Below are 23,987 nucleotides of genomic sequence, written 5' to 3'. Positions count from 1 at the left end.
GAACTGCACTGACAGCAAGTAAGGGTTGAAAAGGCAGATTTTCTCTGGGAACTTGCCTGCATGCATGCATGTGGGGGTTGGGTGAGGTCAACTGGGGTGAGGGAGTCCTAAGTCTCTCCGCCATGAAAGTTGCAATAGTATTCAAGCAGCTCAGGAATCTCCATGTGTGCTGCAAAACTCACTTTAGTTTTGCTCACTAAAACGAACCATCTAAAAGCACTTTGGATCACGTGACCCTGACTTCGTTGGCCCCAGTTTTTTTATTTGATAGGAATTAGGCTAAAAAATAAAAGTGAATGAAGTTTGTTAAACGTGGCTTTTCTCAGTAGGAAAATGGATTATTTTTCATTTGGGACCTCCAGGCTTCATCCTATACAATTGATGTGCGCCCCAAAGCACCTAAAGTTTTTCTCCATGCACTTGATGCTTTTAGTGCTATATAACTAGAGAAAACATTGATGTAATGGCTATATAAATCAAATGTTAATAATTAAATAGTTAACTTGAAAAAAATGCATTTGATAAAGAACAATAAAGTAAATAACTATGTGTGAAGCACCATTAAAAACAGGTTCACGAAATACTTTGACAGAGTAGAACACAGCACATAAAACACCGTTAGATACCAAATGTCATCATTATGTATCTTATAGAGTACTGACAAATAAATAAAAGATAGAAAAGCCCAAAGAGCTCAACAAATCCAACTGAGAATAAGAGGGTTGATGTGAGGTAATAAATATTTTTTTTTAATTATAGATGGAGTGTGCACCATCAGGGTAACCCTAAATGAAAATAAAATGAAATCAGATGTCATGATCTACAAATAACTGATTGACTTAGAATTTCCTCCTCGCCCCATTTCTCAATAAGTTGCCATTATTTGTGTTTACTGCATCACGAGTTCATTTTGTTCATTCGCTCATTAAAACAAGACTAATAATTAGTATGCTTAACTTGAGTTCAGCATTTTAAAATTCTTCTCTACATTTTAGAAAACCTCACAGTAAAAATATATATCTGTACCTTTTGGTTCAACTACAATGACAGCTGACAGAAAGTAAGCATCAATAGGAACGAAAACCAATGCAGCGTAAAGCGAAAAAGGTCAAATAAAGCTGACCTGTTCCATGAGCAATAACACATCATATATGAATTTCCTAATTCTATACTGCATCCAGGCTTTGCTCAGGCAGCCTTTGGTTTGATGACGAGGCCCACCCAGAGTGTCCCTTAATGATGACGCCTCGTCATCGGCGTGATGATGAGGACGTGATCCCGTGTGACGCTGGCATCCAGCCTTGTGACCCACATAGTAATCGTCTGGCCTCCTCCAAAACAGGCCTGCCTGCGTGTGCAACCCCGGGCCCGGCCCGGGTTCGGGCCCGGGGCCTGACTGTGCGTCTGTGGGCGGGGGCTGATGGCTGATGGGGGTTCCGGAGGGTGGGCTCTGAGTTCTGGTGGGTGGAGATGGGCTTGTTGTCGTTGCACTCTCCGTTTCTTGCAGCGTGTTTCTCCCCCGCCACCACCACCACCACCACCTCCACCACCTCTCGTTCCTCCTCCCTCACACATCTTGGGAACGCTCACGCCAATTTCAGATGGGAAGTTTCCCACCCAAGTTGTCCTCATCCCATTTCCGCAATGACTTTCTCCCTCACAAGATGAACAAGTTCAGCATTTGCAAGTATAACAACAACAACAAAAATAATCATACTCGGACTGCAACTAACCATTATTTTAATAGATGGTTAATCTGTCAATTTCTTTTTTCAATGAATCAATGGATCAGATTTAAAAAAAAAAAAAAAAAATCCAGATCTTTTTTAAAAAAACAGGACCTTATTTGAAATTGACATTGCAGAAAATATACTACAATTAATTGATTATTATTCAGTTACTGGTTTGGCCTGTAACATAGAAAATAAGCAACCATTTTGGTCATTCTTTTCCTAAGTAAAAGCAGATGTTTGCAAATGTGTTACTTTGAACACAAAGATAATCAATCTGCGTTCATGCACGACTACACAGAAATCTGAGAATATTTCATGAAATTCCAAGGATTTGGGCAATTTTAAGTGAAGAAAAATTCAAAATTCTTTCTAATTAATTTGTTAAGCAATTAGTTGTCCATTAGTTTATTAATTGTTGCACCTCTAAAACCTACCACTAAACAATAACAGTTTCTTTAGAAAGGGTTTATAAATAGGTCATTATTTATTTTTACATAAGTGATGCCTGCCTACTGCATGCCAAATAGTGAGCCCAAATTGTAGGAGCACACATGTTTTAAATTAATAAGCAGCCAATACTTATTATTACTCAGTATAACTGTTTTTTAAGCATTTATAAATAACTAATAACATTTTTGGTGAATGCTGTGACATTTTTTTCTTCTTCTCACGTCCCAGGATTGATTTGCGAATGACAGGCGAAGAAGAGCGTCACTGATTTCAGCACACGTTTGTTTTTTGGGGTTTTCCAGTCGCATTCCAGAGTTGTGAGTTCAGCTCCTCTCTGCAGTGCCCACTAAAAAAGATACAAGGAGGTGACTCGGGCGTGCTGAGCGAGTTCAAAAACAACATGAAGAGAACCGAGGAAAATAGACCAGATATTTAAGAAAGAGAGTTCTAGAAAAATAAGCCAAAAGACATTTCTGGTTTAAGTCGTTTCCTTTCAGAATACGCTGTCTGTATGACAATATGACATCCATTCAGTTCTTTTGAATCATATGCAAGTAAAAGATCACCCTGCCATAAAATGTATCTTTTATTATTTATTATTATTTATTATTATTTATTATTAAAACAAATATTAATTGCAAGTTACATAACCTGCACTTAATAGATATTTAATGTTTTTTTAAAACATTTTTTTATGATTAGTAATTAATCAGTGAATGAAGAGGCCACACTTTCATATATTAATATATTACCCAGTTTTGGATAAATATGTACACGGGAAGACAATAGCACAAATGGAAAAATGTGGTTGCATGAATTCCAATTGCTCGAATCACAACACCTTTCACACACTTACTTCCATCAACTAAGCACTTAACTAATCCCACTTTAAGAAGCCTCTGGATGCGTTATGACTTAACATCAGCAAGCAAGTTTAATAGCCATCTATATATTGCAGCTCTTTAATTCAGACAGTGGTTTCAGTTGCTCAGCACATTATACGTTTTCATGGTGTGAAGATCTGCAATCTTTTTGAGTCTTAATTTAGCTTTTTTTTTTTTAAAAGTTTTTTTCTGATATCGTCCGATTCATCCCTTTGGATTACTGGGAGAATGCTATAGTTTTACATTCAGTGTACGCTATTGTGCATCAAAATGTGTTTATATTCAGATCTCCTATGTCACAGACATAAAAATACCGTAGATATGAAAAGTTAAATGAATCCATTATTAATGTAAGACTTCCACCCTATTAAATAGTACTGTGCGCAACAGGCGCAAGTTGCAGCTGTTTACAGATCATGCCGTAATTGTAAACATTCCCATCATGTTTGCGGATTATATACATAAAGAAAAATAACTCCAACATTGCATACAAAAAAATACTAGAGACAGACTGATATGTTTTTTTTTTTAGGGCTGATACGATACCGATTATTAGTCAAGTAGGCCCATGCCAGGCTCAGCAGCATATCTTATAAAGTTAAATGAAAACTTAAACAAATACATCACTCCCTAAACTTGCTACAGTAAATCAAGTTTTACAAAATTTCAATGTCAATAAAATGATAATATTTCACTTTTCTTTATTTTAAATTCAAACATAAACAAAAATTGCATGGAGTTCCTAGGGTCAGCAGCATCTCTTATAAGGTTAATTAAAGGTTAAATGTAAATAAATCAATAAATCAATAGTTCCCTGAAGTTTACGAAGTTTTAAATTGATCTCTTATTGGCAGTTGGATTTAAAAAAAAAATGCCAATATGCGTCAAAATGGTGAATATCAACCCGGCCGATAATCGACCCTGCTGGTAATCGGTATATCTCTAAAATATACTGAAGACATAAAGAGTTCAATCATTTGTTTAATGCAAGACCTGCACGCACACAAGCTATAACGTGCGAAACATCTGCAGGATGCACAACAAATAAAACATTCAAATTTGTTGCAGCTGAATCCAGCAGATGGATCATTTAAAATTCAGGCACGTGCCCCAACAGCAAAACAAACACTTCCCCCATAACAAGTGGCATTAAAATCAACCACTGGGCACGTGTCTCCCTGAAAAAAAAAAAAAAAAAAGAAGGTTGCGAGTTTGATTTCTCCACATAGTGGCAAAAGGGCGGAGAGTTGCTCCCCAACCCCCACCCCCCTCCACCAAGGTCACGTGTTCCGCCGAAGAGCACGACCACAGCCATGTCGGCAACCAATCAGAGCGCGGGAGCTCGGAGGAGTGGGCGGGGCCTGTCAGAGAGCGAAAAGGAGAGAGAGTGAGTGAGTGAGAGTTGTGTGCGTGTGTGTGCGCGCGCGCGCGCGCGCGTGTGTGTGTGTGTGTGTGTGTGTGTGTGTGTGCGGGGGTGGGGGGGGGGGGGGCGAAGTGAAGCTTTGCTCAGGAAGAAAAGGGGGGCCGGGGGGCTCGAAGGGAAGCGAGAGGGGGAGACATGACACCGACACCCGGCGGCCGAGCCACGCAGGCCGCCGCACCATGCGAGCCCCACTGTTGAGCCGCGGCCATGAGGAGGACGTCGGCTTCATGGTGACCGCCGCGGCGCTCGCTCGCTCGCTCCACAAGCTTCTCGACCGCAACTTGGCCGCTGAGGCTCCGCGGGGAAACATGGCCGAAGGTTCCCCCGCACTTATTTGCTCTCTCTCTCTTTCTCTTTTTTTTAACCACCGAGTAATGTGGGCGAACGGGGTTGTAAATGTTCAAGACAGCCCTTTTTTTGTGGGGGGGGGGGGGGGGGGCATATACGTGAACGTGTGAATTTGCGGTCCTAGTAAAGCACGGTCACCATGTGTACACCTGCTTTTTGGACCACTACCGCCCAGAACGCCCCAAAATGACTGGGCTGTAGATCCAAAACGTGTAGAAAACAAGGGAGTAACTTTTCACAGGGCTGTTTGGTAAAACCTTGTAGTGCTGTCTCATGTGTTTTGTGGAAGATGGGAGGCTAGTTTTGGGAATTACTACTGGCAGTGAATCTCACTCGACCCCCCCACCTCCTCCTCACCACAAGTGAGTGTTTTATTGTAAATGTCTTTTACTCACTTTCAATGCGCTTTTGTTTCCAGGAGGGCCCACCAGGTCCACCGAGCAGGAGGAGCGGACTCGTCCCCACGTCCGGTCAGGATCGGGCTTCTGCAAATGGTTCAACGTCCGCATGGGCTTTGGATTTATCTCCATGACCAGCAGCGAGGGGACACCCGTCGACCCCCCTTTGGATGTTTTCGTGCACCAAGTAGGTGGTAGCACACGCACAAGCGCAAATGACTGCTTTGAAAATGCATACGCTGACTTTCTGAAGATCATAAGAATTCATTGCCAACTCAGATGTTTTGCTTCAGGCAATGCGTGTGGTGATCACACGTTGTCCACAGGCCTGAACAAAACGACAAAAAAAAAAAAAAAAAAAAAAGGAGACAAAACACGCCTTATTTCCTTTCAGTACACATGCGTGTACTGTAGTAGTTTCCTACTCCTCCTCTTCTTCCTCCTCCTCCCTCCTGCCTGCAGAGGGAGGAGAAGTGTCTCCCACTTGGCCCTGCAGGGTTCCCACGGGTGCTTGAAATTCCTGGAAATGCTTGAATATCAATGTTGGAATTTTGAAGGTTGGAAAAGAATAGTCTATGAGCTGATATGAGTGCTTTTATTTCACAAGACTCAGTAGTTTGTTTGTTAGATGGAAAAATGTATTACAATATATGGTGATAAGACTGTCCATTAAACTAATTGGTTTTCATTTAATTTCTTCTCCCCTTATTTGCATATAACCATTACCATCTCCTTTAATTTGATTGAGGGGATGGGGGGGGGGGGCTTTTAGAGTATTGATGATGCCATTTAATGCAGCTTGACGGTGCTGTCAAAGTGGGAAATTGATCTGTAAAGTGCTTAAAAAATGCGTATCAGCCATAATAGTTGTGCTATCACTTTGCATGCATTTGTGCTTTTTAACATAAATGAATGATTTTGACCATAGGTAATAGTGTAACTCTGTGGCGCTGGAAAAGCTTGCAAGTTGAGTTTTAAAGTGTTTGGAAAAGTGTATGAAACTATTGTTTGGCATTTGTTGGTAACATTATATATATTTTTTATTATTATTATTTGTATTACGATACCTGAAAGTCAACATTTTGAGTAATTGTAAGCGAATGAAATTGTAATGTTGGAATAGAAATGTGTCATTTTATGAAAATAAAGTCTTTATATTTTGGGACAGAAATAGTAATTTTACAACGATTGAATTCTAATTCTATGACTATAAAATCATGATATTACAAGAGAAAACATTGAAATTGAAAGCGCATGGAGTTGTAATACTGCAATAAAAATGTGGTTGCTTTTATGAAAATAAGGTCCTAGTTAGGGCTGCAGCTATAATCATTATTTAAATAACTGATTAATGTCTATTTTTCTCAATTAATTGATGAATTGGATTAACAAAAAACTGTTTTAATTTCCAGCCCTTTATTCAGAAACAGGACATTATGGAGGACGTTATCCTTTCATGGAGGACGACAGAAATTGGAAAATATTTACTGCTGAAAGGCTGAAATTCTCAGGATTTGGACAATTTTAAGTTAAACAATGTCTCTAAACGATGAATCAATTAACAAAACTCTTGTCGATTAATTTAATAATCGATTTGTTGTCAAATAATTGTTGCACCTGTAGTCCTAATATTACAAGAATAAAGTCGCAATACAATGGGCCTTAAATGTATCCTTGATGCTGATTGTTTTGGCAGATCAAAATCATCAGTAAGCAGTTAAATGTGACTCAGGTATAATATTGACATTTACTTACTTAATATATTCATTTATTCTTGGAATATTATTAGTTTTGTGAGATTTGAAAGTGGTAACATTATGACTTCTTTTTTTAATATGATGACTTAATTCCCCTTTTTGCGACTTCTTTATCCTAATATTGTGATTGTGTGACTTCCTATTAATCCCGCCCCCCCCAAATATTCATATTTTATTGTTACCGCGTTACAACGTTAATCTCATATCATTACAACTATTTTCCTCATTATAATACGACTTTATTCTCCTAGTATTTTGCATGTACTCTTTCTCTTTCAGTGTGGCCCGTTTAGCGAGATGCTGTAAAAGCTCGATCTTTAACTCTGAAAGTGCTTGACCATTTTGAAAGGTGTATGAACATTATCGGTTGCCATCCATTCAGCTTCTACAACGACGGCGTGCACGTTTGCGTTGGCGTGCACACGTGGAGTTCTTCCCACTGCTCATTTACTCGACGTATTTTGCAGCCAATCTTACTACATCCTATTTCCTCTGTTAAATTGCCCCTTTTATGGCCTTGTGCTTAAAGTGGGAATTGGAAAAGGAAGGCAAAAAGATGCTGAGAGGCAGTTTCACCATTTAGTTTTAATTTGCTTGACTTTTTGTATGTGTTTTATGGACGTGATGTTTGCAGTCGTGTTGAAACATCATCATCCCACAACACTGATAGTCAAATCAGTGTTAGTCATACAACACTAAATCCAAATCTATATATTTATATATATATTAGGGGTGGGACTCGATTAAAAAAAAAAGAAAGAAAATATCAAATTAATTACAGGCTTTTAGGCTTTCTCGATTAATAACATTTTGATCGTATAACAAAATTTGTCCTTAAAAGCAACATGGTTCAATTGAAATGGATTGTCGTGGATGACTCAATCAAATAATTCAAATAGACAGGAATATTGTTAACGCTGAAAGAAGGCATTTAATTGCATTTCAATACAAAACAGTAGAAAAACTAATAGAAAATATCCCTGGCGAAACGTGAACAGACCTAAAGTCAGTTTAGGACATTTTATTTATTTATTTATTTATTTCTAGAGCAGTATTGCCTTTAAATGGTTTCTGCGTGGCAGTTGAAAAGTTGGATCACTCGTCGGTGGTATGAAAACTCATATTTTCACAATTTGCACAAAACCACGCTTATCAGGGCTTCCATGAGGGAGTTTTTTTTCCCATTTTTGTAATGAAATTTGGCTCCCATAAGTCCTAGAAACGCTGTTTTCATCCAATTCTTCTTTCACGCCCGGATGGGTGCGTCAGTATAATCGGTGTACCACGAAATCGTGCACAGACAAAGGTTCCACATTGTTTGGGGCACAAACACGATTAAAATGTGTAATTTAAAAAAATTAATGAATTTGTAATTAAATAATCGTGATTAATGCATTAAAGTATATACAGCCTGGACCACCACATGCATTCATGTTCATGCACCACTCCCTCCAACACTGCATCACTTTCATGCCGTGGCCCCTCCTAATGGACCGTGTCTCCAAAAATAGAAAGTAGGTCCAGTGACAGGAGCATGTAGCATTAATATATCCGATATGCCTGATTTGCTTGCCTTGGAAAAAAAGTTTGTTTCCGTTTCCATTCTATTTTTATACCAGTCCTACACTTGCGATGTATACGTGTTTGCAGTCACTGCAACAATTTACAAAATTAAAATGTATTATTATTATTATTTTTTTGTAATTCGTGTGGCACTAGTGGCAAAAGGTGTAGATTTAATAAATGTAACCAAATCAGTACAAAAACAAGGATTTGCTTTGGTTTTAACTTTAGTACTGTAAATACACATTGATAAGAAATAATATACACCACAAACACTTCTCGGCCTCTTCATTAGGTACACTTGCATAATTAATTGTTTTTCTTATCAGGGGCCATCTTTTTTAGTCCTCCAAGGTTAATTTTAAAGTTATGGGAAAATATGATGCAATAATCAAATAACTGATAATTGTTCTATATTGTGAACATTTGTGGGTTACAATTTTTGGTCCTTCCTTTGAGGTTTTATTTGTTTTTTAAAATTGCACCACGGACCTTATCAAATGCTCTCATTTGCCCTCTCTGTCCCATGGGCAGCAGATTGCCCACACCCCTCTAATGAGATCCAACACCAGAGATGTATCCTTTCTTTTAAAAGGTATTCATGCTGAGTTTTGATTGGCATCGTCAGAGGTGTTAATTTCCTAAACTAGACTAGCTCTCAGTTGAGTGTAGACTCCTACCAAATGAATGGGTGTTGTTTCAATCGGAATTAAGGTTTTTTTAAACGTTTTTCTTCATTTTATTTGTATTTTCTTCATTTTATTATTCATTTTTTGGTGATATTATTTTAATCTTAATTTTTATATTACATTTTTCTTCATTTTATTTTTATTTTCGTTATTATTTGTATTTTCATTTGTATTCTTGTTTTCTCCCTTTCATTTTATTTGAAAGATTGAAGGTACAAATTGTCTTTACAAAACACACAAAACCTCTCTTCTGATTTGTACACCGAAATTCAATGGATTCCTCATTGGGCCATGCCCCCCCCCCCCTTCATAAAGTCTCAAAAATTGCATAATTGACTGGGTAACCTTGAAAGCAGACAAACGACAAAAAAAAAAAAGATTTAGCCTGTAACATTTTTGGCGATAAAAATCACCCCGACACACTTGCTGGCCACTTTATCAGGTTCATCTCCAAATCCATCTAACAAGATCCAATCGAAATTCAGCGCCCTGATAATGCGCCCTTTTGACCATCCCATAAATTCACATGTTGTATATATCAATTAGAACCCACGTCATGCAAATAGCAGCATATTTTCAGACATTTGAAGCAGCTGCAATGTGATGATGATTAGTGATTGTCGTGTTGCTGAGGCAGAAAGGAGGGTAGTGTGAGGAAGATGAGGAAGAAAACAGTCAGTAATCAGTTTGAAATGTTGAACAGTGTGCGAGCCGCTTCTCCTGAAACCTCCAGAGTGTGTGTTCAATTTACAGCGCCCATTTGTGTGCGTGTGTGTGTGCGCGCTTCTAACCATGATGCATGGGAACCATTGTAAGCTGTCTCAGGGACACACGCGCGCCGCCGAAAGAACCGGAGAGTGTGTTTTGTGCGGTGAGGTTAAAGTGGGCCCCTAGTGAGATTAACCTCTGGTCCATGTCACCGTTTGGCATGCAGGCCCCGCCCCCTTTCTGCCTCCAGATAGCCAGTGTCAGGCTTTGTCTCTCCGCTGTCCCTCTTCTCTTCGGCGTACCGGGAAAAATGGCCGAAGAAGAAGAAAGAGGTGGTCACGTGACTTCCTTTTCAGGAGCTGGCCGCATAGAGCCGAGGTAATTGGGAATCAGTGGAAGAAGAACAATACAGGAATATTTTTTAACCTGATGATAATTTAGTCGGATTTTGTACGAAAAGTCAAGCAGTGTGATTTGTAGAAAATTGATACCTTTTTTGCTGGATGTCATGAAAATATAGAGTTTTGAGTGTTTAAAGAGTACGTTATGTTTGTGTTTATTTGTGGGCGTCTGCATGTGCATGGAGTTCACGAAGGTGTACTGATGCTCGTGGTGCTGAAAAAGTTTAAGCGTTTTGTGTGATTTCGTACTAAATATGTACGTGCGTTCTTATTTAACAGAAAGTGCAAGCCATCCTGCCATTACCTTGGCAATAACAATATACTGTCTATTATATGCTGTTATATTTCTTCATCTGACAAATCCTCACAAGTCAAGGACTTAGCTTGAGAACTCATTATAAGGCATGTTTTTTTTTCACCTGAAGAAATAAAATATAAACACAGAAATACAAAAACATTTTAATCATTATTATAAATATTTCAGTGAGTGCTTTATAAATGGAAAGGCATACTGTATTACTACATTTTGTATTCCAAATATATGGATGATGAGAATGATATTTGAGTTTTCTCTAAAAGATCAACAAGAGCAAACTAAATATTCCTGAAGATGATTACAAAAATATGAAGGCCACCTTACATTGTCAAATAAATAAAAGAGCTACAAAAAGATAAAAATACTTGTATTTATTATTATTATTATAATTTTATAGTGAATTAGATGCTGAGCTAAATGGCTAAATTCTCTATATCTACATAGTACTATGTAGATACTAGTATTAATCATTTGATGAGAAAACAACAACATATATTGACAACTCGTTTACTCTGAACCATGGTCCCGTTTCTTTTGATGTGCGTAATATAATTTGAAAACAATTGGTGTAATCTCTATTAAAAACATCCAGTGTAAAAAGAAAACAGCAGTTATTCATTTTTTAATGAGTATTGATTATCAGCCCTTCATCATGAATAATGCATCATGTGTGGTTGTGATGAGAGTCAATTTTCTTCTAGAAGCCTGGGGGGTTCTGTTAGCAGTCATTCTGCAGGTTCCTGCACATTAAATATTGGCCTATCCAGTAATATTGATGCCCAAATTCTGACTTTGATACTATACCAGCATAAAGTACCTTGATACGGATCCTGTAATGATACTACAGCAAAAACCTCAAGCTCATCAGTAAAAGCAGCACAATTATTGATGACAAAACAAGGAACTTTAAATTCTTAGTATTTTTATTAAATCAAAATAATATTGGGAAATGAAGGATATACAGTAAATTGAAATTACTACATTATTATATCATTTATTATTTGCATTCCCTGTTCTACTGTAGTATAGTCTATATGCTGTTTAAAGACTGAATTAGCATGCCTATACACTCAATTAGCACATTCTTAACCTTAGTTTTCATTTTGTAAAAAATAACGGGGGCTACTGAAATTTTAAAATGATCTTTGCTTTAATTTTATCAACTTAACTTAAAGCATCCTGTCCGGGCTGCTCTGTTTGTGTCGAAGTAGCAGTTTTTTGAAGGTTTATAATGACTATGACATTGATGCTAATTTCCATTAGCCCCTCTGGTGGTTTCGTATTATGTTAGCATGAAGCTAGCAGACTTTCGTTTGAAATTACATGGTTTGGTTTAACATTTTGTGTTTAAGTATACTTTGCAATGTGTAACATTTTGTGTTTAAGTATACTTTGCAATGTTTAGTTCTCTTTGTTTTACAGTATGTGTTAGGTTTACAGTAAACTTGAACTGGGATTTGTAGCGTGTTGTGGATTTGCCTTTTGTCTTCCATAGCTGTTCAGTTGTCCCTCTGCGCTCGCCCTACTGTTGTTGTGTATATAGACTAGTGTAACGACTACAGTTTACCACAGAGCGCTCCTCCGGCTTTCTTTCTTTCCACATGCAAAGCCTCTCCATATTTTATAGGCGTGATCAATAAACAAATTGAAGCAAGCACACTTTGCCTCTTTTTGGAGAACCGGTTGCTGTCTGCCGAACTGTGCAGAAGTACGGGTACTGAAAACACATAGTTTTTCATTTTTTGACAGCGTGGTATTGTGGTACTATTCTTGTACTGGTATACCGGTGCAACCCTACAATGCAGCCTTAATGGCAGGTGCTGGGTGTTGTTAATTTGAGGTAGTGGAACATGAAGGATTGTAAGTGTTGGATGGGTGGGGTGGGGGCGGGTTGGCCTGGGTTCAAGGGTCATGGACACTAATGACAATATGCCGAGGCCTCTTAGGGGCAGCTTTGTTGGTGGTTTTTAAATGTACGTGCAAGCGCGTGTGTCTGTTACCCCTTTCTCATCTTTGCTTTGTTCATCCGCTAGTGTGAAAAGCTGCTAAATGTCACGCTCTCAATGCTGCAAGCAAGGCATTTCAGCTGTACTGTACTCTGACTCAACGCATCCCATAATTAGCTATGCCATGCCCGGTGGTCGCCATGGAAGGAGAGGAGAGGAGCGGCGGCGGTGGGGGTAATGGCGGTCATCTCCGCTTCCCCATCATCCCCTCACCTTACCGCTTCCTGTATTGATTGTCGGCTCTGGTGATGACGAGGGCCCGGCTAGTGAAAAGGAGGGCTATTTCTAGCCAGCATGTCGGAGCCTGTATCGATCGCTGCACACTCCTTCCCACACACATACGCACACACAGATACAGGTCAAAACGCACAGCTTTGCATTTATTTGAGAAAAGCAGAATGTACTGCAAGTTGTCGGCTGTATTGCTTTCCTTTCCAAGAAGCTGTTGGTGTGGTCTTGGGTACGGGGGTTGGGCTTAGAGGCTTCTACCGCTGACCTCCTGATCGAATGGGGGTTTTGTTCCTCAGGCTAAACCCCCCCACCCCCGCGCACCCCCTTCCACCATCATTACTACTGATCAGAAGTTGCTCCTCCACCGGAGCTGAACATAATGCACTGGAGGCGTTCCATGAGCGCCCTCCTCCACATTGCCTCATTCAGTCCTCCTCTACTGCTGCAGGCCACTCCTCCGTCCCCTCTTTCTCTCGCTCCGTGCCCTTTCGTGACCTCTGTGCGTAAACTTCCAGAGCAGGTCAGGACACCCGCCAGGTCATGTACAACACATGGCCAATCAAATAGGCACAACACATATACGACAACAGGAGTGTGTTCTATTACGTCTACCAGGGAGATAATTTTTTAGGATGAATACTTTTGCGTATTCCAAGAACAATCCATTAGATTGAAAAACTATATATATATATATATATATATATATATATATATATATATATATATATATGTGTGTGTGTAGTCATAAAGTAACATTTAAGTAACATTTAAGTAAGAAGACGTTAACCACCTCATAATAAAAAATAAAAAGCAGAACTGCTGTCCTTTTGACGAATTAAAATGTGACATTCCACTGTATTGAGCAACCGTTTTGCTGCCACTCCAAAAAATAAAAAAGAAAGTTCAGTATTACGTTGTAACATGATTTCATGTTTTAATGTGTTAAGCTCCACGTTATAGTGTGATTCGTCAGGAGGATTTGAATAATAAATCGTTTTTCAAAGTTTAGTATCGACCTTGCTCTAAATTTTGCACACGTTTTTTTAAACATCCAACCAACAACAACAAAAAATAATAAAATATTGAATAATTAATCCTAACTCTCCTTCAAAGCTGTCACAAATATAGTGTAGATCCAGGATTTATTTTCCTGTCAACTTCCCCCTGCTCTCCTATTTTCTGTAAATTCTCACAAAAATGCATTTATTTTAATGACAAAATTCAGACATGTAGGAGGTCTATGAATATATAGCTTTGGGTGATCCGTATCATTATGGGCCTCGGGTACCATTCTGGTTACATCATTTCAGGCTTTGTGAGATACAAGCGCAACACAGACAGGAAGAAGAAATACTCTGCTTCCCATATGGCGCTGCAAGTGTGCGTTGCTGTTGAACAAAAGGAGTTGTGTGGCTTCCTCAGTAGTGCATTGTGGAAGTAGCTTGTGGTTGCTGTGGGGGCGGGAATGGGAATGGGGGTTGTTGTTTTATGGGCGGTGGTGGTGGTGTTGGGTGGGGGCGGCAAACCACTCAACTTTGACCTGGAGAGACGAGCAGCGATGATTACTCACCATTTCGTCAGAAGACGAGCCATGCTTCATGGAGGACTCGTGCGTTTGTAGCAATCACCTGTCAGCGGTCAGAGAAGGTTGAACTTCCTGTGTAGTTTGGTCACTTCCCAATTACAGCGTCAGTCCCCCAGATAAACGTTGATCTTTAACGGTGACCGGAGGTCACAAGATTCCTTTGGTTTTTCACCTCCGCATTTGTTGTGCACACTCTTTAACGCTCACTCGTTTCCACTCGTGCGTCTTTAGCCCTTCCCTGAAGGCCAAATCCAATATGTGAATAGTCGAAATAGACGAGTAATCGACTGGCTGACGGGTGGAAGAATCACAGCAATTTAAACAGCGATGAAATGGATTTACCTCAACTTAATGTGTCATTGTACAGTGGTGATTTGTACTTGAGGAGAAAAAAATAAGCCAAAAGGTTATTTTCACTCACTCTTTCACATGATTTGCTGTAAGAATTGCCTAGACCCTTTTCCACACATGCACCGATTTTATAATGAGCCTTTTGGTATCTCCATCCTTTTATGTTCTTGTGGATATGGATTTGAATAAGCTGTCAAATTCTATCTTGCAACTGTATATTTCCATTCTCATCTCATTTTATATCTGTATTGTAAAATGAAAAATCATGAAAAAATATGAAAAATGGAATATCCATTATTATATTTTAAACAATGTTTTGTGTTGAAATTATTGTAAATTCGGCTTTAAATTTGAAGTTGTGATTTTAATGCACAAAATTCATAAATTCCATGAAGTCCATTACCTTTAAGACATCTTGTGTTAAAATTATTATTATTTTATGTTTGGGTATCTGTCAACCTGATTGACAACTACAGCAGACAAAAAAATCTGAAATGCTGGTCAGTGTTCTTCTCTTGCTTTCATTTTGTGACACTAAAGTGACAGTAAATTAATGAATTTTTGTACCCCTTCGAGGTAAATTTACATGAACAAAGAGCATCTATCGAGGACCCTTCGTTTCATGTGTAGTGTCCTGTCGTCATGGTAACGGCCATAGTGGAGGAACACTGCTGAGCATATTTTCTCTCTTTACATTTGACATCACCTGCTTCCTTAGTGTGTCTCCTACACACGCACGCACACACGCACACATGCACTTGTGTGCTCGCACCAGGCGCCCGCAGAGAGGCGTCGCGTGTTATCTGCTGTCCTGCGTGACGGCATGGGCGCGTGTTTACCTACGGCATGCCGAGATCCGCCGCGGCTCGCCAAGGTCACAGATGCAGGGCCCCTTTATCAGCCGCCTGTTGTGTGCCATCAGGAAGACCCAAATCACTGTTCAGTCAGTGGTTCAACGGCAACTAAATCAATCAGTGGTGATCATGCAGATAGAATGGATGGCGCATATAACACACGGAAGAACATTATTAAATGGCTGCAACATCCTCCTCCTCCTCCCAGGGGGAAGGAATAGGAAGCAGTCTCTCTGCAAAAAGCAGATAAACATAATACTGAAAGCTCATGTGAGATAAGTGCCTGTGTGGACAGACTCGCATGGCAGTTGTTGCAAAGCTTTATATGATCAAGGAGCCTCTTCTTTATTTTAAGTAGTATTTTAGACTAAAACTAACAGACTGTAAATGGTCAAAATAAAGACACATTTTGGGGGTTACTTGGAAAATATTTTTCCAGGATTTTGATTTATCCATCCATCCATTTTTAATCATGTTGAGCTGGTAGCTGGGGCCTATCCCAGCTGCCTTAGGCGAAAGGCAGATTAAACCCTGGACTGTTCACATGAATGGTGTGAAAACAAAATGATCTACAGTAACTGAACTCTAAAGCTGTTTCCCAACCTTTGTTAAGGCACTCAAGGTATACATAAAAAACAAAAACAAAAACAAAACAAAAAATCACCTGGCCCACTACCAAACAAAAATGTACCAAAAAGGTATAAACACTGAAGTAACGACCTAGTATTAATTGACTCACAATTGTTTTTTCGCAGTGACAAATCTGGACCTGTTAAATCAAACAAAAAAGCTAATATACTCACAGGAAGCCATGACTTACTCTTCTGTATGAATGACAACAAGTGGGTCCTTTATTGTACCTTGCGCCATCTCATCCAAGAGCGTTTCATTATCCTGGTTTTCACCATCAGCCATGGGCATAGATAGATGAACAAAGATATATTTGTCATTTGTAAATATAATTTTTGAACAAATAAAATGAAATTGGGGAGGTTGGATTTCCAGCGGAACGCCCTGATGGTCCCTGAGGGCACACTAGTGGGCCACGGTTGAGCATCACTGCTCTAAAGGGCTTTAAGGAGAGCGTGCTTAAATGATCAATTGTGGTGTTTGGAAGCCTGTGTTGCACCACGGCTTACCGTTTTTTTTTAAAAATGAGGCTCAAAGTGCCACCGCCCACCGTTCATAGAGACAACATCCCCTAGTCTTGACGCTCATCCGGGCAAGGAAAACTCCCAGAAAACCCATTTTGGGAAAAAGGAAGAAACCTTGAGAAGAATATTTAACATTCATACAAGTTTAAAAATAAGTTAACCCCTGCTATTAGTCAAATTTAACAGACAAAATCCGCAGAAATGGTATATAGAAATTGGTATACTCAAAATGCCCGCACATAGAGAGAAAAGTACGTTAGTTCCAGATTTGGCCGCTGTTGTTTACTGGCACAATCGACAGAGACCGGCAGTTCTAGGAATAGCCGCTGTTGTGTACTTGAGCGCTCGTCGTATACACACATGTATCTTCTCTCGAACATTTTTAACAGATTTTGGTACAGTATGCAGTATTGTGTTGTGTCGAGTCCTTCACTAAGGCATAAATCGTAACAACGGTGCAAAAAGGAAACATTCTCAATGCCAAAACACGCAATTGCCGATTAATTGAGTTCAAGCTATAATTTTCATTACGAAGTTGTAAAGTCACTTCAACCCCTAATTGATGATGTGTGGGCACACTGGAGTCTTACTACTTGATCTAACTTTTACCGGGCTACTGTAAATACTTCTTTTGTTCTTATTATCTCAACACCCATTTTGATACAGCACTTTCTTTTGGGATGAAAACAGAACAAACACATGGGGTTTGCATTCTGGGGTCCGTAAGGTCTTTTTATTTTTTTATATTTGTATTAATCTTTTTTTCCACTGAACATGTGTTTGTGAGCCTTTAATGCATCTCCTTACACTAAATGCTCTTGTGTTTTGTCTCTCAGAGTAAGCTAGTGATGGAGGGCTTCCGAAGCTTAAAAGAGGGTGTGCCAGTGGAGTTCACCTACAAAAAGTCCTGCAAGGGCCTCGAGTCCCTGCGGGTGACCGGACCGGGCGGGGGACCCTGCGCTGGCAACGAGAGGAGGCCGAAAGGGAAGGTCCCACTCCAGAAGCGCAAACCAAAGGGAGACCGGTTAGTAAAGTGTGTGTGTGTGCACGTGTTTGCGTGTGTGTGTGTGTGTGTGCTTACGTGAGATTCAGTCACTAAATGGAAATAAATATAGGGACACCTGACTGGAATATGCAAGTCGCTTCCCGTTGCTGTTGTGACAGCTTTCACTCCTCTGGGAAGACTTTAGACAAGATTTTGTAGTGTGTCTGTGTGAAATCTTTATTAATCCGTCCCGAAGAACATTTGTGCCATCTCACAATCTGTCACAATTTTATTTGACGATGCTGAGGTTGTATAATACAAACTCATCCAACTATTTATTCATTGCGGCACACGCTGGCCTTCCCCAAACTGTTCCCACAAAGTTGAGTGCATCCAATTGTCCAAAATGACAAATTTGTGAGATAGTGTTCCCCAATACTTGTGTCCATATACAGTACATACTGCATATATTGTATGTTGCATGCATTATTGCGCAGTGCCAAGTCCCCCCCCCCCCCTGCAGTACACAACTGTTGCCATGGTTATTGTGATGGAATGGAACATGTTTCCCTGACACGTCTCCTTCTTTAAGATCAATTTTGCAGTCTTAACGTTGGAGAACACAGGGAAGGATTTGCGTCACAATGCAGTACAGCACAATCACCGACTTTAATCTGAATATGGATCTCGTTGAGGAGGTGGTCTGGTTCCCTTTTGTCCTAATGGAGACAATTTTATTTTATTTTTTTAAATAAATAAATAAATTGAATGATTAAGGTCCAGATTTGACCCCCTGACTCTCAAACAAGCTGCATCACACCTGTTCTGTGGAAGAAAACAGAATATCTTCTAGAAAACCAGAAAACTGTGCGAGTGAAGGTCATTTTACACAGCTGAATAATTCAGCCTATTTGGGGACAACAGATCCAGTGTCAGTGGTCAAGTGACTGTGCCTCAGGTGGTTGAAAGGCATCACTGAGGACACTAGGTGACCTCATCCTGGTCTTCTTTGTTGCCTACGGGCTGTAACTCTGACCGGCCCTCTGCTGGCCATTCACTTTTTTATTCATCCCGATGTAGAGTAACATTCAGGCTGACTCTTTTCACACAATTTTGGAGTGTGTCTGCTTTCATGTTACAAAATTTTAGGTTTTCCGCTTTATTCTAATGTATTGAGAGCTGGACATTTGGATTCCCTTCTTTTGTGCTAAATAATAGCTTGTGGTGTGTTTTATGAAATGGGAGCACAACGCTAGCGCTGGTCCAATCGAATGTCGTACATCCAACCAATCCACAGTGCAAGAAAAGCATAGTGCAAATTAATCAAGGTAGGAATTAGGTGTACAATAACAGCCTATATCACGATGTGCAGTATATATTATTGTCAAAAATTTCAACCTTGATTTAAAAAAAAAAAAACAAAACAACAACAACAAAAAAATCCACCCAAACACTTGAACACCTGCTGGTGGCAGCATAATGCTTTGAGGCTGGGGTTTTCGACAAGGTGGCGGGAATTATGAATAAAATAGCACAAAACCTTCAGATTTCTGTCAGGAAGTCAAAATATGTGATTAAATGCCTACTGAAACGTCTGAAATGTATTTGGGGTTAATCAGAGGCTCTTTAAATGATGGCAACTCCCATTTAATATTCATTTGATTGTGATTGGTTATTCTGGTTATTCTCTATTCAGAAAACCCACGCAGGCACAGGGAGAACATGCAAACTCCACACAGACGGGACCAGGGATTGAACCCGGGTCCTCAGAACTGTGAGGCTGACGCTCTAACCAGTTTTCCACCGTGCCACCTGATCTAATCTAATGATCTGAAATGATCTATCTTGATCTAATTTTTTTTTATATCAGAAAAAACTGGCATTTGAACAGGGGTGTGTAGACTTTTTATCTCTACTGTATATATCATGTCTCCATAAGGCCCAAAAGAAACACAAAGAAATTTGTCTTGACTGAGGAAATCTCAAGGAGATCCGTATGGAGATTGAAATCATTGATTGTGCTCTACTTCATTGTGATTGCATTGTGCCTTGGAGACACCCTTCAACGTTAATGATGCCTGAAATTGCATCAGAGGTTGCTTTGGCTTACCTTTTGATGAAGAAATCCTCGTCATTATCACCTACAGCTACACAAGCTAGTCGCATTGAATTGTTAACCACTGTGAACAAATTAAATTGAGTTTTTGGATTATCCTTCATGCTTATTTTGTACTTGTTTTTGATAAATGATTTATGGTGATGGATTTTTAAAGATTCAAATGTATTGATACATCTTCCCTACATCTTTGAACTTTGTATACTGCAACAACAACACAAATTGATTGTAAAAGCGCACTTAATATTAATTGTTGTTGATTTATGTTCCTAATTGGCATCTGTTGTCTTCATTTAAAGATATAGACTTAGTTGAAAATCAAGCCGTGAACCTTCTATATTATATTAATTGAAAAGAACTGTAACGAAAAATCATGGGCAGCATATCGGCCAGCCTAGTTTGATGTTTAATGTTCTCACTGTGCTTGCGTGGGTTTTTTCCAGGGCCGACTTCCTCCCACATTGCAAAAGCAAGCTAGGTTTATGAAAGAGTTGAAATGCCCCATAGGTGTCAATTTGAGTGTGAGTGGCTGTTTGTCTGCATGTGCCCTGTGATTGGCTGGCAAGCAGTCCAACGTCAGTTGCGGTAGGCTTCAGCTCTCCCGCAGCCCTGACGAGGACAAGTGCGATAGAAAATGGATGGATGGATGAGAAATTATTTTTTTCTGTACCTTTTGCTGCTGTCTGTAACATATCGGACAGATGATATCCAACACAAAATACAAAAAGATATGAGCGTGAACACTTTCTTTCTGTACTACTGCTGCTGCTGCAACTACTACTACCTCCTGCAGTCCACAATTTGTTCATTAAAAACTCATGGTGATGTCATACTGCCACCGAGAGGTAAATATTTTTTTTGCAGCTCCATCCTCTCAACTTCAGTTCTGGGAACAATCTGAAAAACAATTTCTGTTGAGTTAGATTTTTATGCTGATTAAAACTATAATTGACACGCTGATTCAAAAAATTGCAGTCGTTTTTTTTCTAGCACGTCAAGTTTCTTTTCTCCAGAGCTTACCCTCCAGATAACCGATTACGATTGGACTCATCTACAGCTGCGTGGCGACTCGTTTGTGCAGTCACAATTGAGACAATGCAGTGAGAGATGTGTGCAGCTCCCAATAGGTCAGTACTATCAATATCTGCAAACAGAAAGCTAGCATAGTAGGAATGAAGAGGATTTGTGGTGGCTTTTCTCTTAACCTTGTAACCATGGGAATACCGTTTTAAGTTCTATTTTGTTTTATGCTGGTTTTTTAGTTTTCAAAGCTTGTAACTATTCCATCGTAGTGTTTTATTTTCATTGGTATATATTTCCTTTGTTCCACTTTTTTTCCTCACTTTGTCCCAAAACTTGACTTGATAGAGAAAAACTGAGATCAGTTTTGGATTCCGCGCCCAAAAATTTGTTAAAAACAGCTGTCAGACCTAACTCAACAAAAAATGTGTTCCCCAGTGGATCTAAACCAGTTTCCCAACCTTTTTTGAGCTAAGGCACCCATTTCACGTAAGAATTTCACAGCACACCAATGTCACAAAAAGCATGAATACTGAAATAATTATGTTCTCATTTCAATTCACAAAATTTCACACTCAGTGTGAAATCTGGGCGTTTAATAAGAAAACAAAGCTGATATATTTGCAGGAAGCCATCACTTCTTCTGTTGCATGAATGGCAACAGGTGGATACAAAGATCCATTGTAGCTTTTGCCATCTAATGCATGGATAAGCATTTCATTGCTATGTCTTTCATTATACTGAGCCACCCTGGCATGGATAGATGAACAACGATGAATCGGACAACTGAAGGGAAATTGGATAATTTCCCATGACACCCAAGATGATCTCTCATGGTACCCCAGGGTGCTACAGCACCCTCGCTGGGAATCACATGAAGCTTTAAAGAGGACAAAGAATCATCTTTATCGTCATGATTTCACATTTTCCATGTATATTCATCAAAGCCTTTCTGTGCCCCTGCAGTTGTTATAACTGTGGCGGTCTGGACCACCACGCTAAGGAGTGTAACCTGCCCCCCCAGCCAAAGAAATGCCACTACTGCCAGAGCATCACGCACATGGTGGCCCAATGCCCCCACAAGGCGCTGGCCCCCTCCGCAGGCCCTCAGGACCAACACGCGTCTACCTCGGCCTCCGGCCCGGGGTTGTCGGCCTACCTCGCCCCGCCAGAAGATGAGGAACGCTACGGTGCGTCTGCCGCAGGGGGCTCGTCCTCATCCCCCGAAGAGCCCCAAAGTCACCGTGCCCCCCGGACCCAGAGGTGGAAGAAATCCTAAAAAGACTCTCGTCCTCGACCCTCCTTCCTTCATCTACCTCACACCTGTGACAAAATGGGAGGTCTTCGTTTCTTCAACTTTCGACGCGGACTTTATTTTATTATCTAACCGTGCAGCTATTGCAATGATCAGATGGGGTACAGACGCGTGTGCCTGCCTTGCGGCCATGTGGCGGCGACATAGTAACCGCCGTGGCGTGCAGCTCAGGAGGCAAAAACGCATGGATCATGGTTTGATTTAGTTTTCCTCCATACACACCTCAGTGTTATTATTATTATTTTACACATGCTCTCTTTCCAAATGTAATCATGCCCAATTAACCTTTTTTTTTATTTTAAAGCACACATTTTAAGAAAGGTTTTGTGGGAGGATGTGTAAAAGTCACAACTCGTAATCCACACATGTACGACTGTTAAAAGCTATCGTTAGGGACACTTAATTGGGGAACAGATAAACAGATAAATAACTGGCTAGGAACACATTTTGGATAGACATTTTAAACCCAGTTTAAACCCACCCAACACATTGCACATACAGTACATGTACAGTCTAATGAGATCCAATACAAGAGGTGCATCAGAAAATATGCCGCAGGTTGTACACCGCCTCTCACCAAAAAGTCAGCTGGCATCGTTTCCAGCTCAGCCACGACCCGAATGAAGACACCTCTATAGAAAAATGCATGAATGGAGTATGCGTAATTTGATTGATGTCATCAGAGAAGTATTCATTTGAGTTGTTTTACATAGTTTTACCCTTATAATATAGATAAGGTAACTGTAATAGAATGAAAGCGGCTCTGAGTATGATGCAAATTACAAGCATAATAATAAATATATTAAGATAAAATGAACACCTCTCTGGCAGTCAATCAAAAAATGAGCATTTTTATCTTTGTAATAGCAGAATTTGTTCATACTGCAGATGTCGATCTTCTGTTGGATTTCATTTGAATGTGCAAGCGTACCTAATGTCATGTTGTGAAGTGTGTTTTTAAAAAATGAAGAAAAAAAAACAGCTGGCGCGTTTGCATGCTCGCAAAGATCAACACTATTAACGTTTCGCTATCATAGATTGACACGCCTTAGACTGGACACCATATTATTCGACTAGTTTCGACTCAAGCGCGATTAATCAGTAGCGTTCCATTATGTTAAGATGACCGCGACGGCCTGAAAATCAGTAATATATATATATATATATATATATATATATATATATATAAATGTAAAATCCGGATTATACGTATAAATGAGATTCTATTAAGTAATGCATATTTTTTAAGGAGTTAGTTCTAATTTAGGTGATAGTCTAACACTTTGATGGAATATTTATGTGAGAAGTGACTTTGTAATTGGTAGAAAAATCAAGCGTGTCTATTTTAGTCCTTTTATCAAGCCATGGCTACTTAAAAACAAACAAAAAAACCTTCCACAGCACATATTACATAGTGTTTACCCAAGGTGTGGGACTGGCTTCTTATCAGCTTGCTCCTTTGCTCTTTCAAAATGGAGGTCGCAAGCAGTCCGCCTGTGTCTCGCCGCCACTTTCGAGGAGCGCTCCCAGCTTGTGACCTCGCAGCTCATCTCTGACCATATTGAATGTGAAATGAGCGTATTTGAATTCGGCTCCTGGCGATCTTAAGTCGCCTCGTACCATTTTGACAAGTCAAATAACTTTGTATGATGCCAATGCCAGCTAGCGCTCGTGTGTTGTTGTTGTTTTTAAAACTGTCA

The 23,987-nt window shown here is 39.7% G+C and overlaps 1 protein-coding gene across 1 annotated transcript; it reads left to right on the top strand.

Annotated features, from left to right (window-relative positions):
* Positions 1–4,669: 4,669 nt before the first annotated feature.
* Positions 4,670–22,251, top strand: lin28b (lin-28 homolog B (C. elegans)). The gene is made up of 4 exons (XM_061705120.1): positions 4,670–4,808; positions 5,206–5,423; positions 17,688–17,875; positions 21,939–22,251. The coding sequence occupies exons 1-4, from the start codon at positions 4,670–4,672 to the stop codon at positions 22,249–22,251; spliced, it is 858 nt and encodes a 285-aa protein (XP_061561104.1).
* The last annotated feature ends 1,736 nt before the right edge of the window (positions 22,252–23,987 follow it).

This window comes from Phycodurus eques, chromosome 18 (assembly GCF_024500275.1).
Source record: "Phycodurus eques isolate BA_2022a chromosome 18, UOR_Pequ_1.1, whole genome shotgun sequence".
Lineage (NCBI taxonomy): Eukaryota > Metazoa > Chordata > Actinopteri > Syngnathiformes > Syngnathidae > Phycodurus > Phycodurus eques.
Note: the sequence above shows the minus strand (reverse complement) of the source record. Positions and strands in the feature narration are given on the sequence as shown.

Bases quoted from the DNA above. Each gene is read 5' to 3' on its own strand.
- lin28b (XM_061705120.1), top strand. From the start codon at position 4,670: ATGCGAGCCCCACTGTTGAGCCGCGGCCATGAGGAGGACGTCGGCTTC. The intron at 4,809-5,205 runs GTTCCCCCGCAC...ACCACAAGTGAG, and splicing joins GCGGGGAAACATGGCCGAAG to TGTTTTATTGTAAATGTCTT. The intron at 17,876-21,938 runs GTTAGTAAAGTG...GTGCCCCTGCAG, and splicing joins CGCAAACCAAAGGGAGACCG to TTGTTATAACTGTGGCGGTC.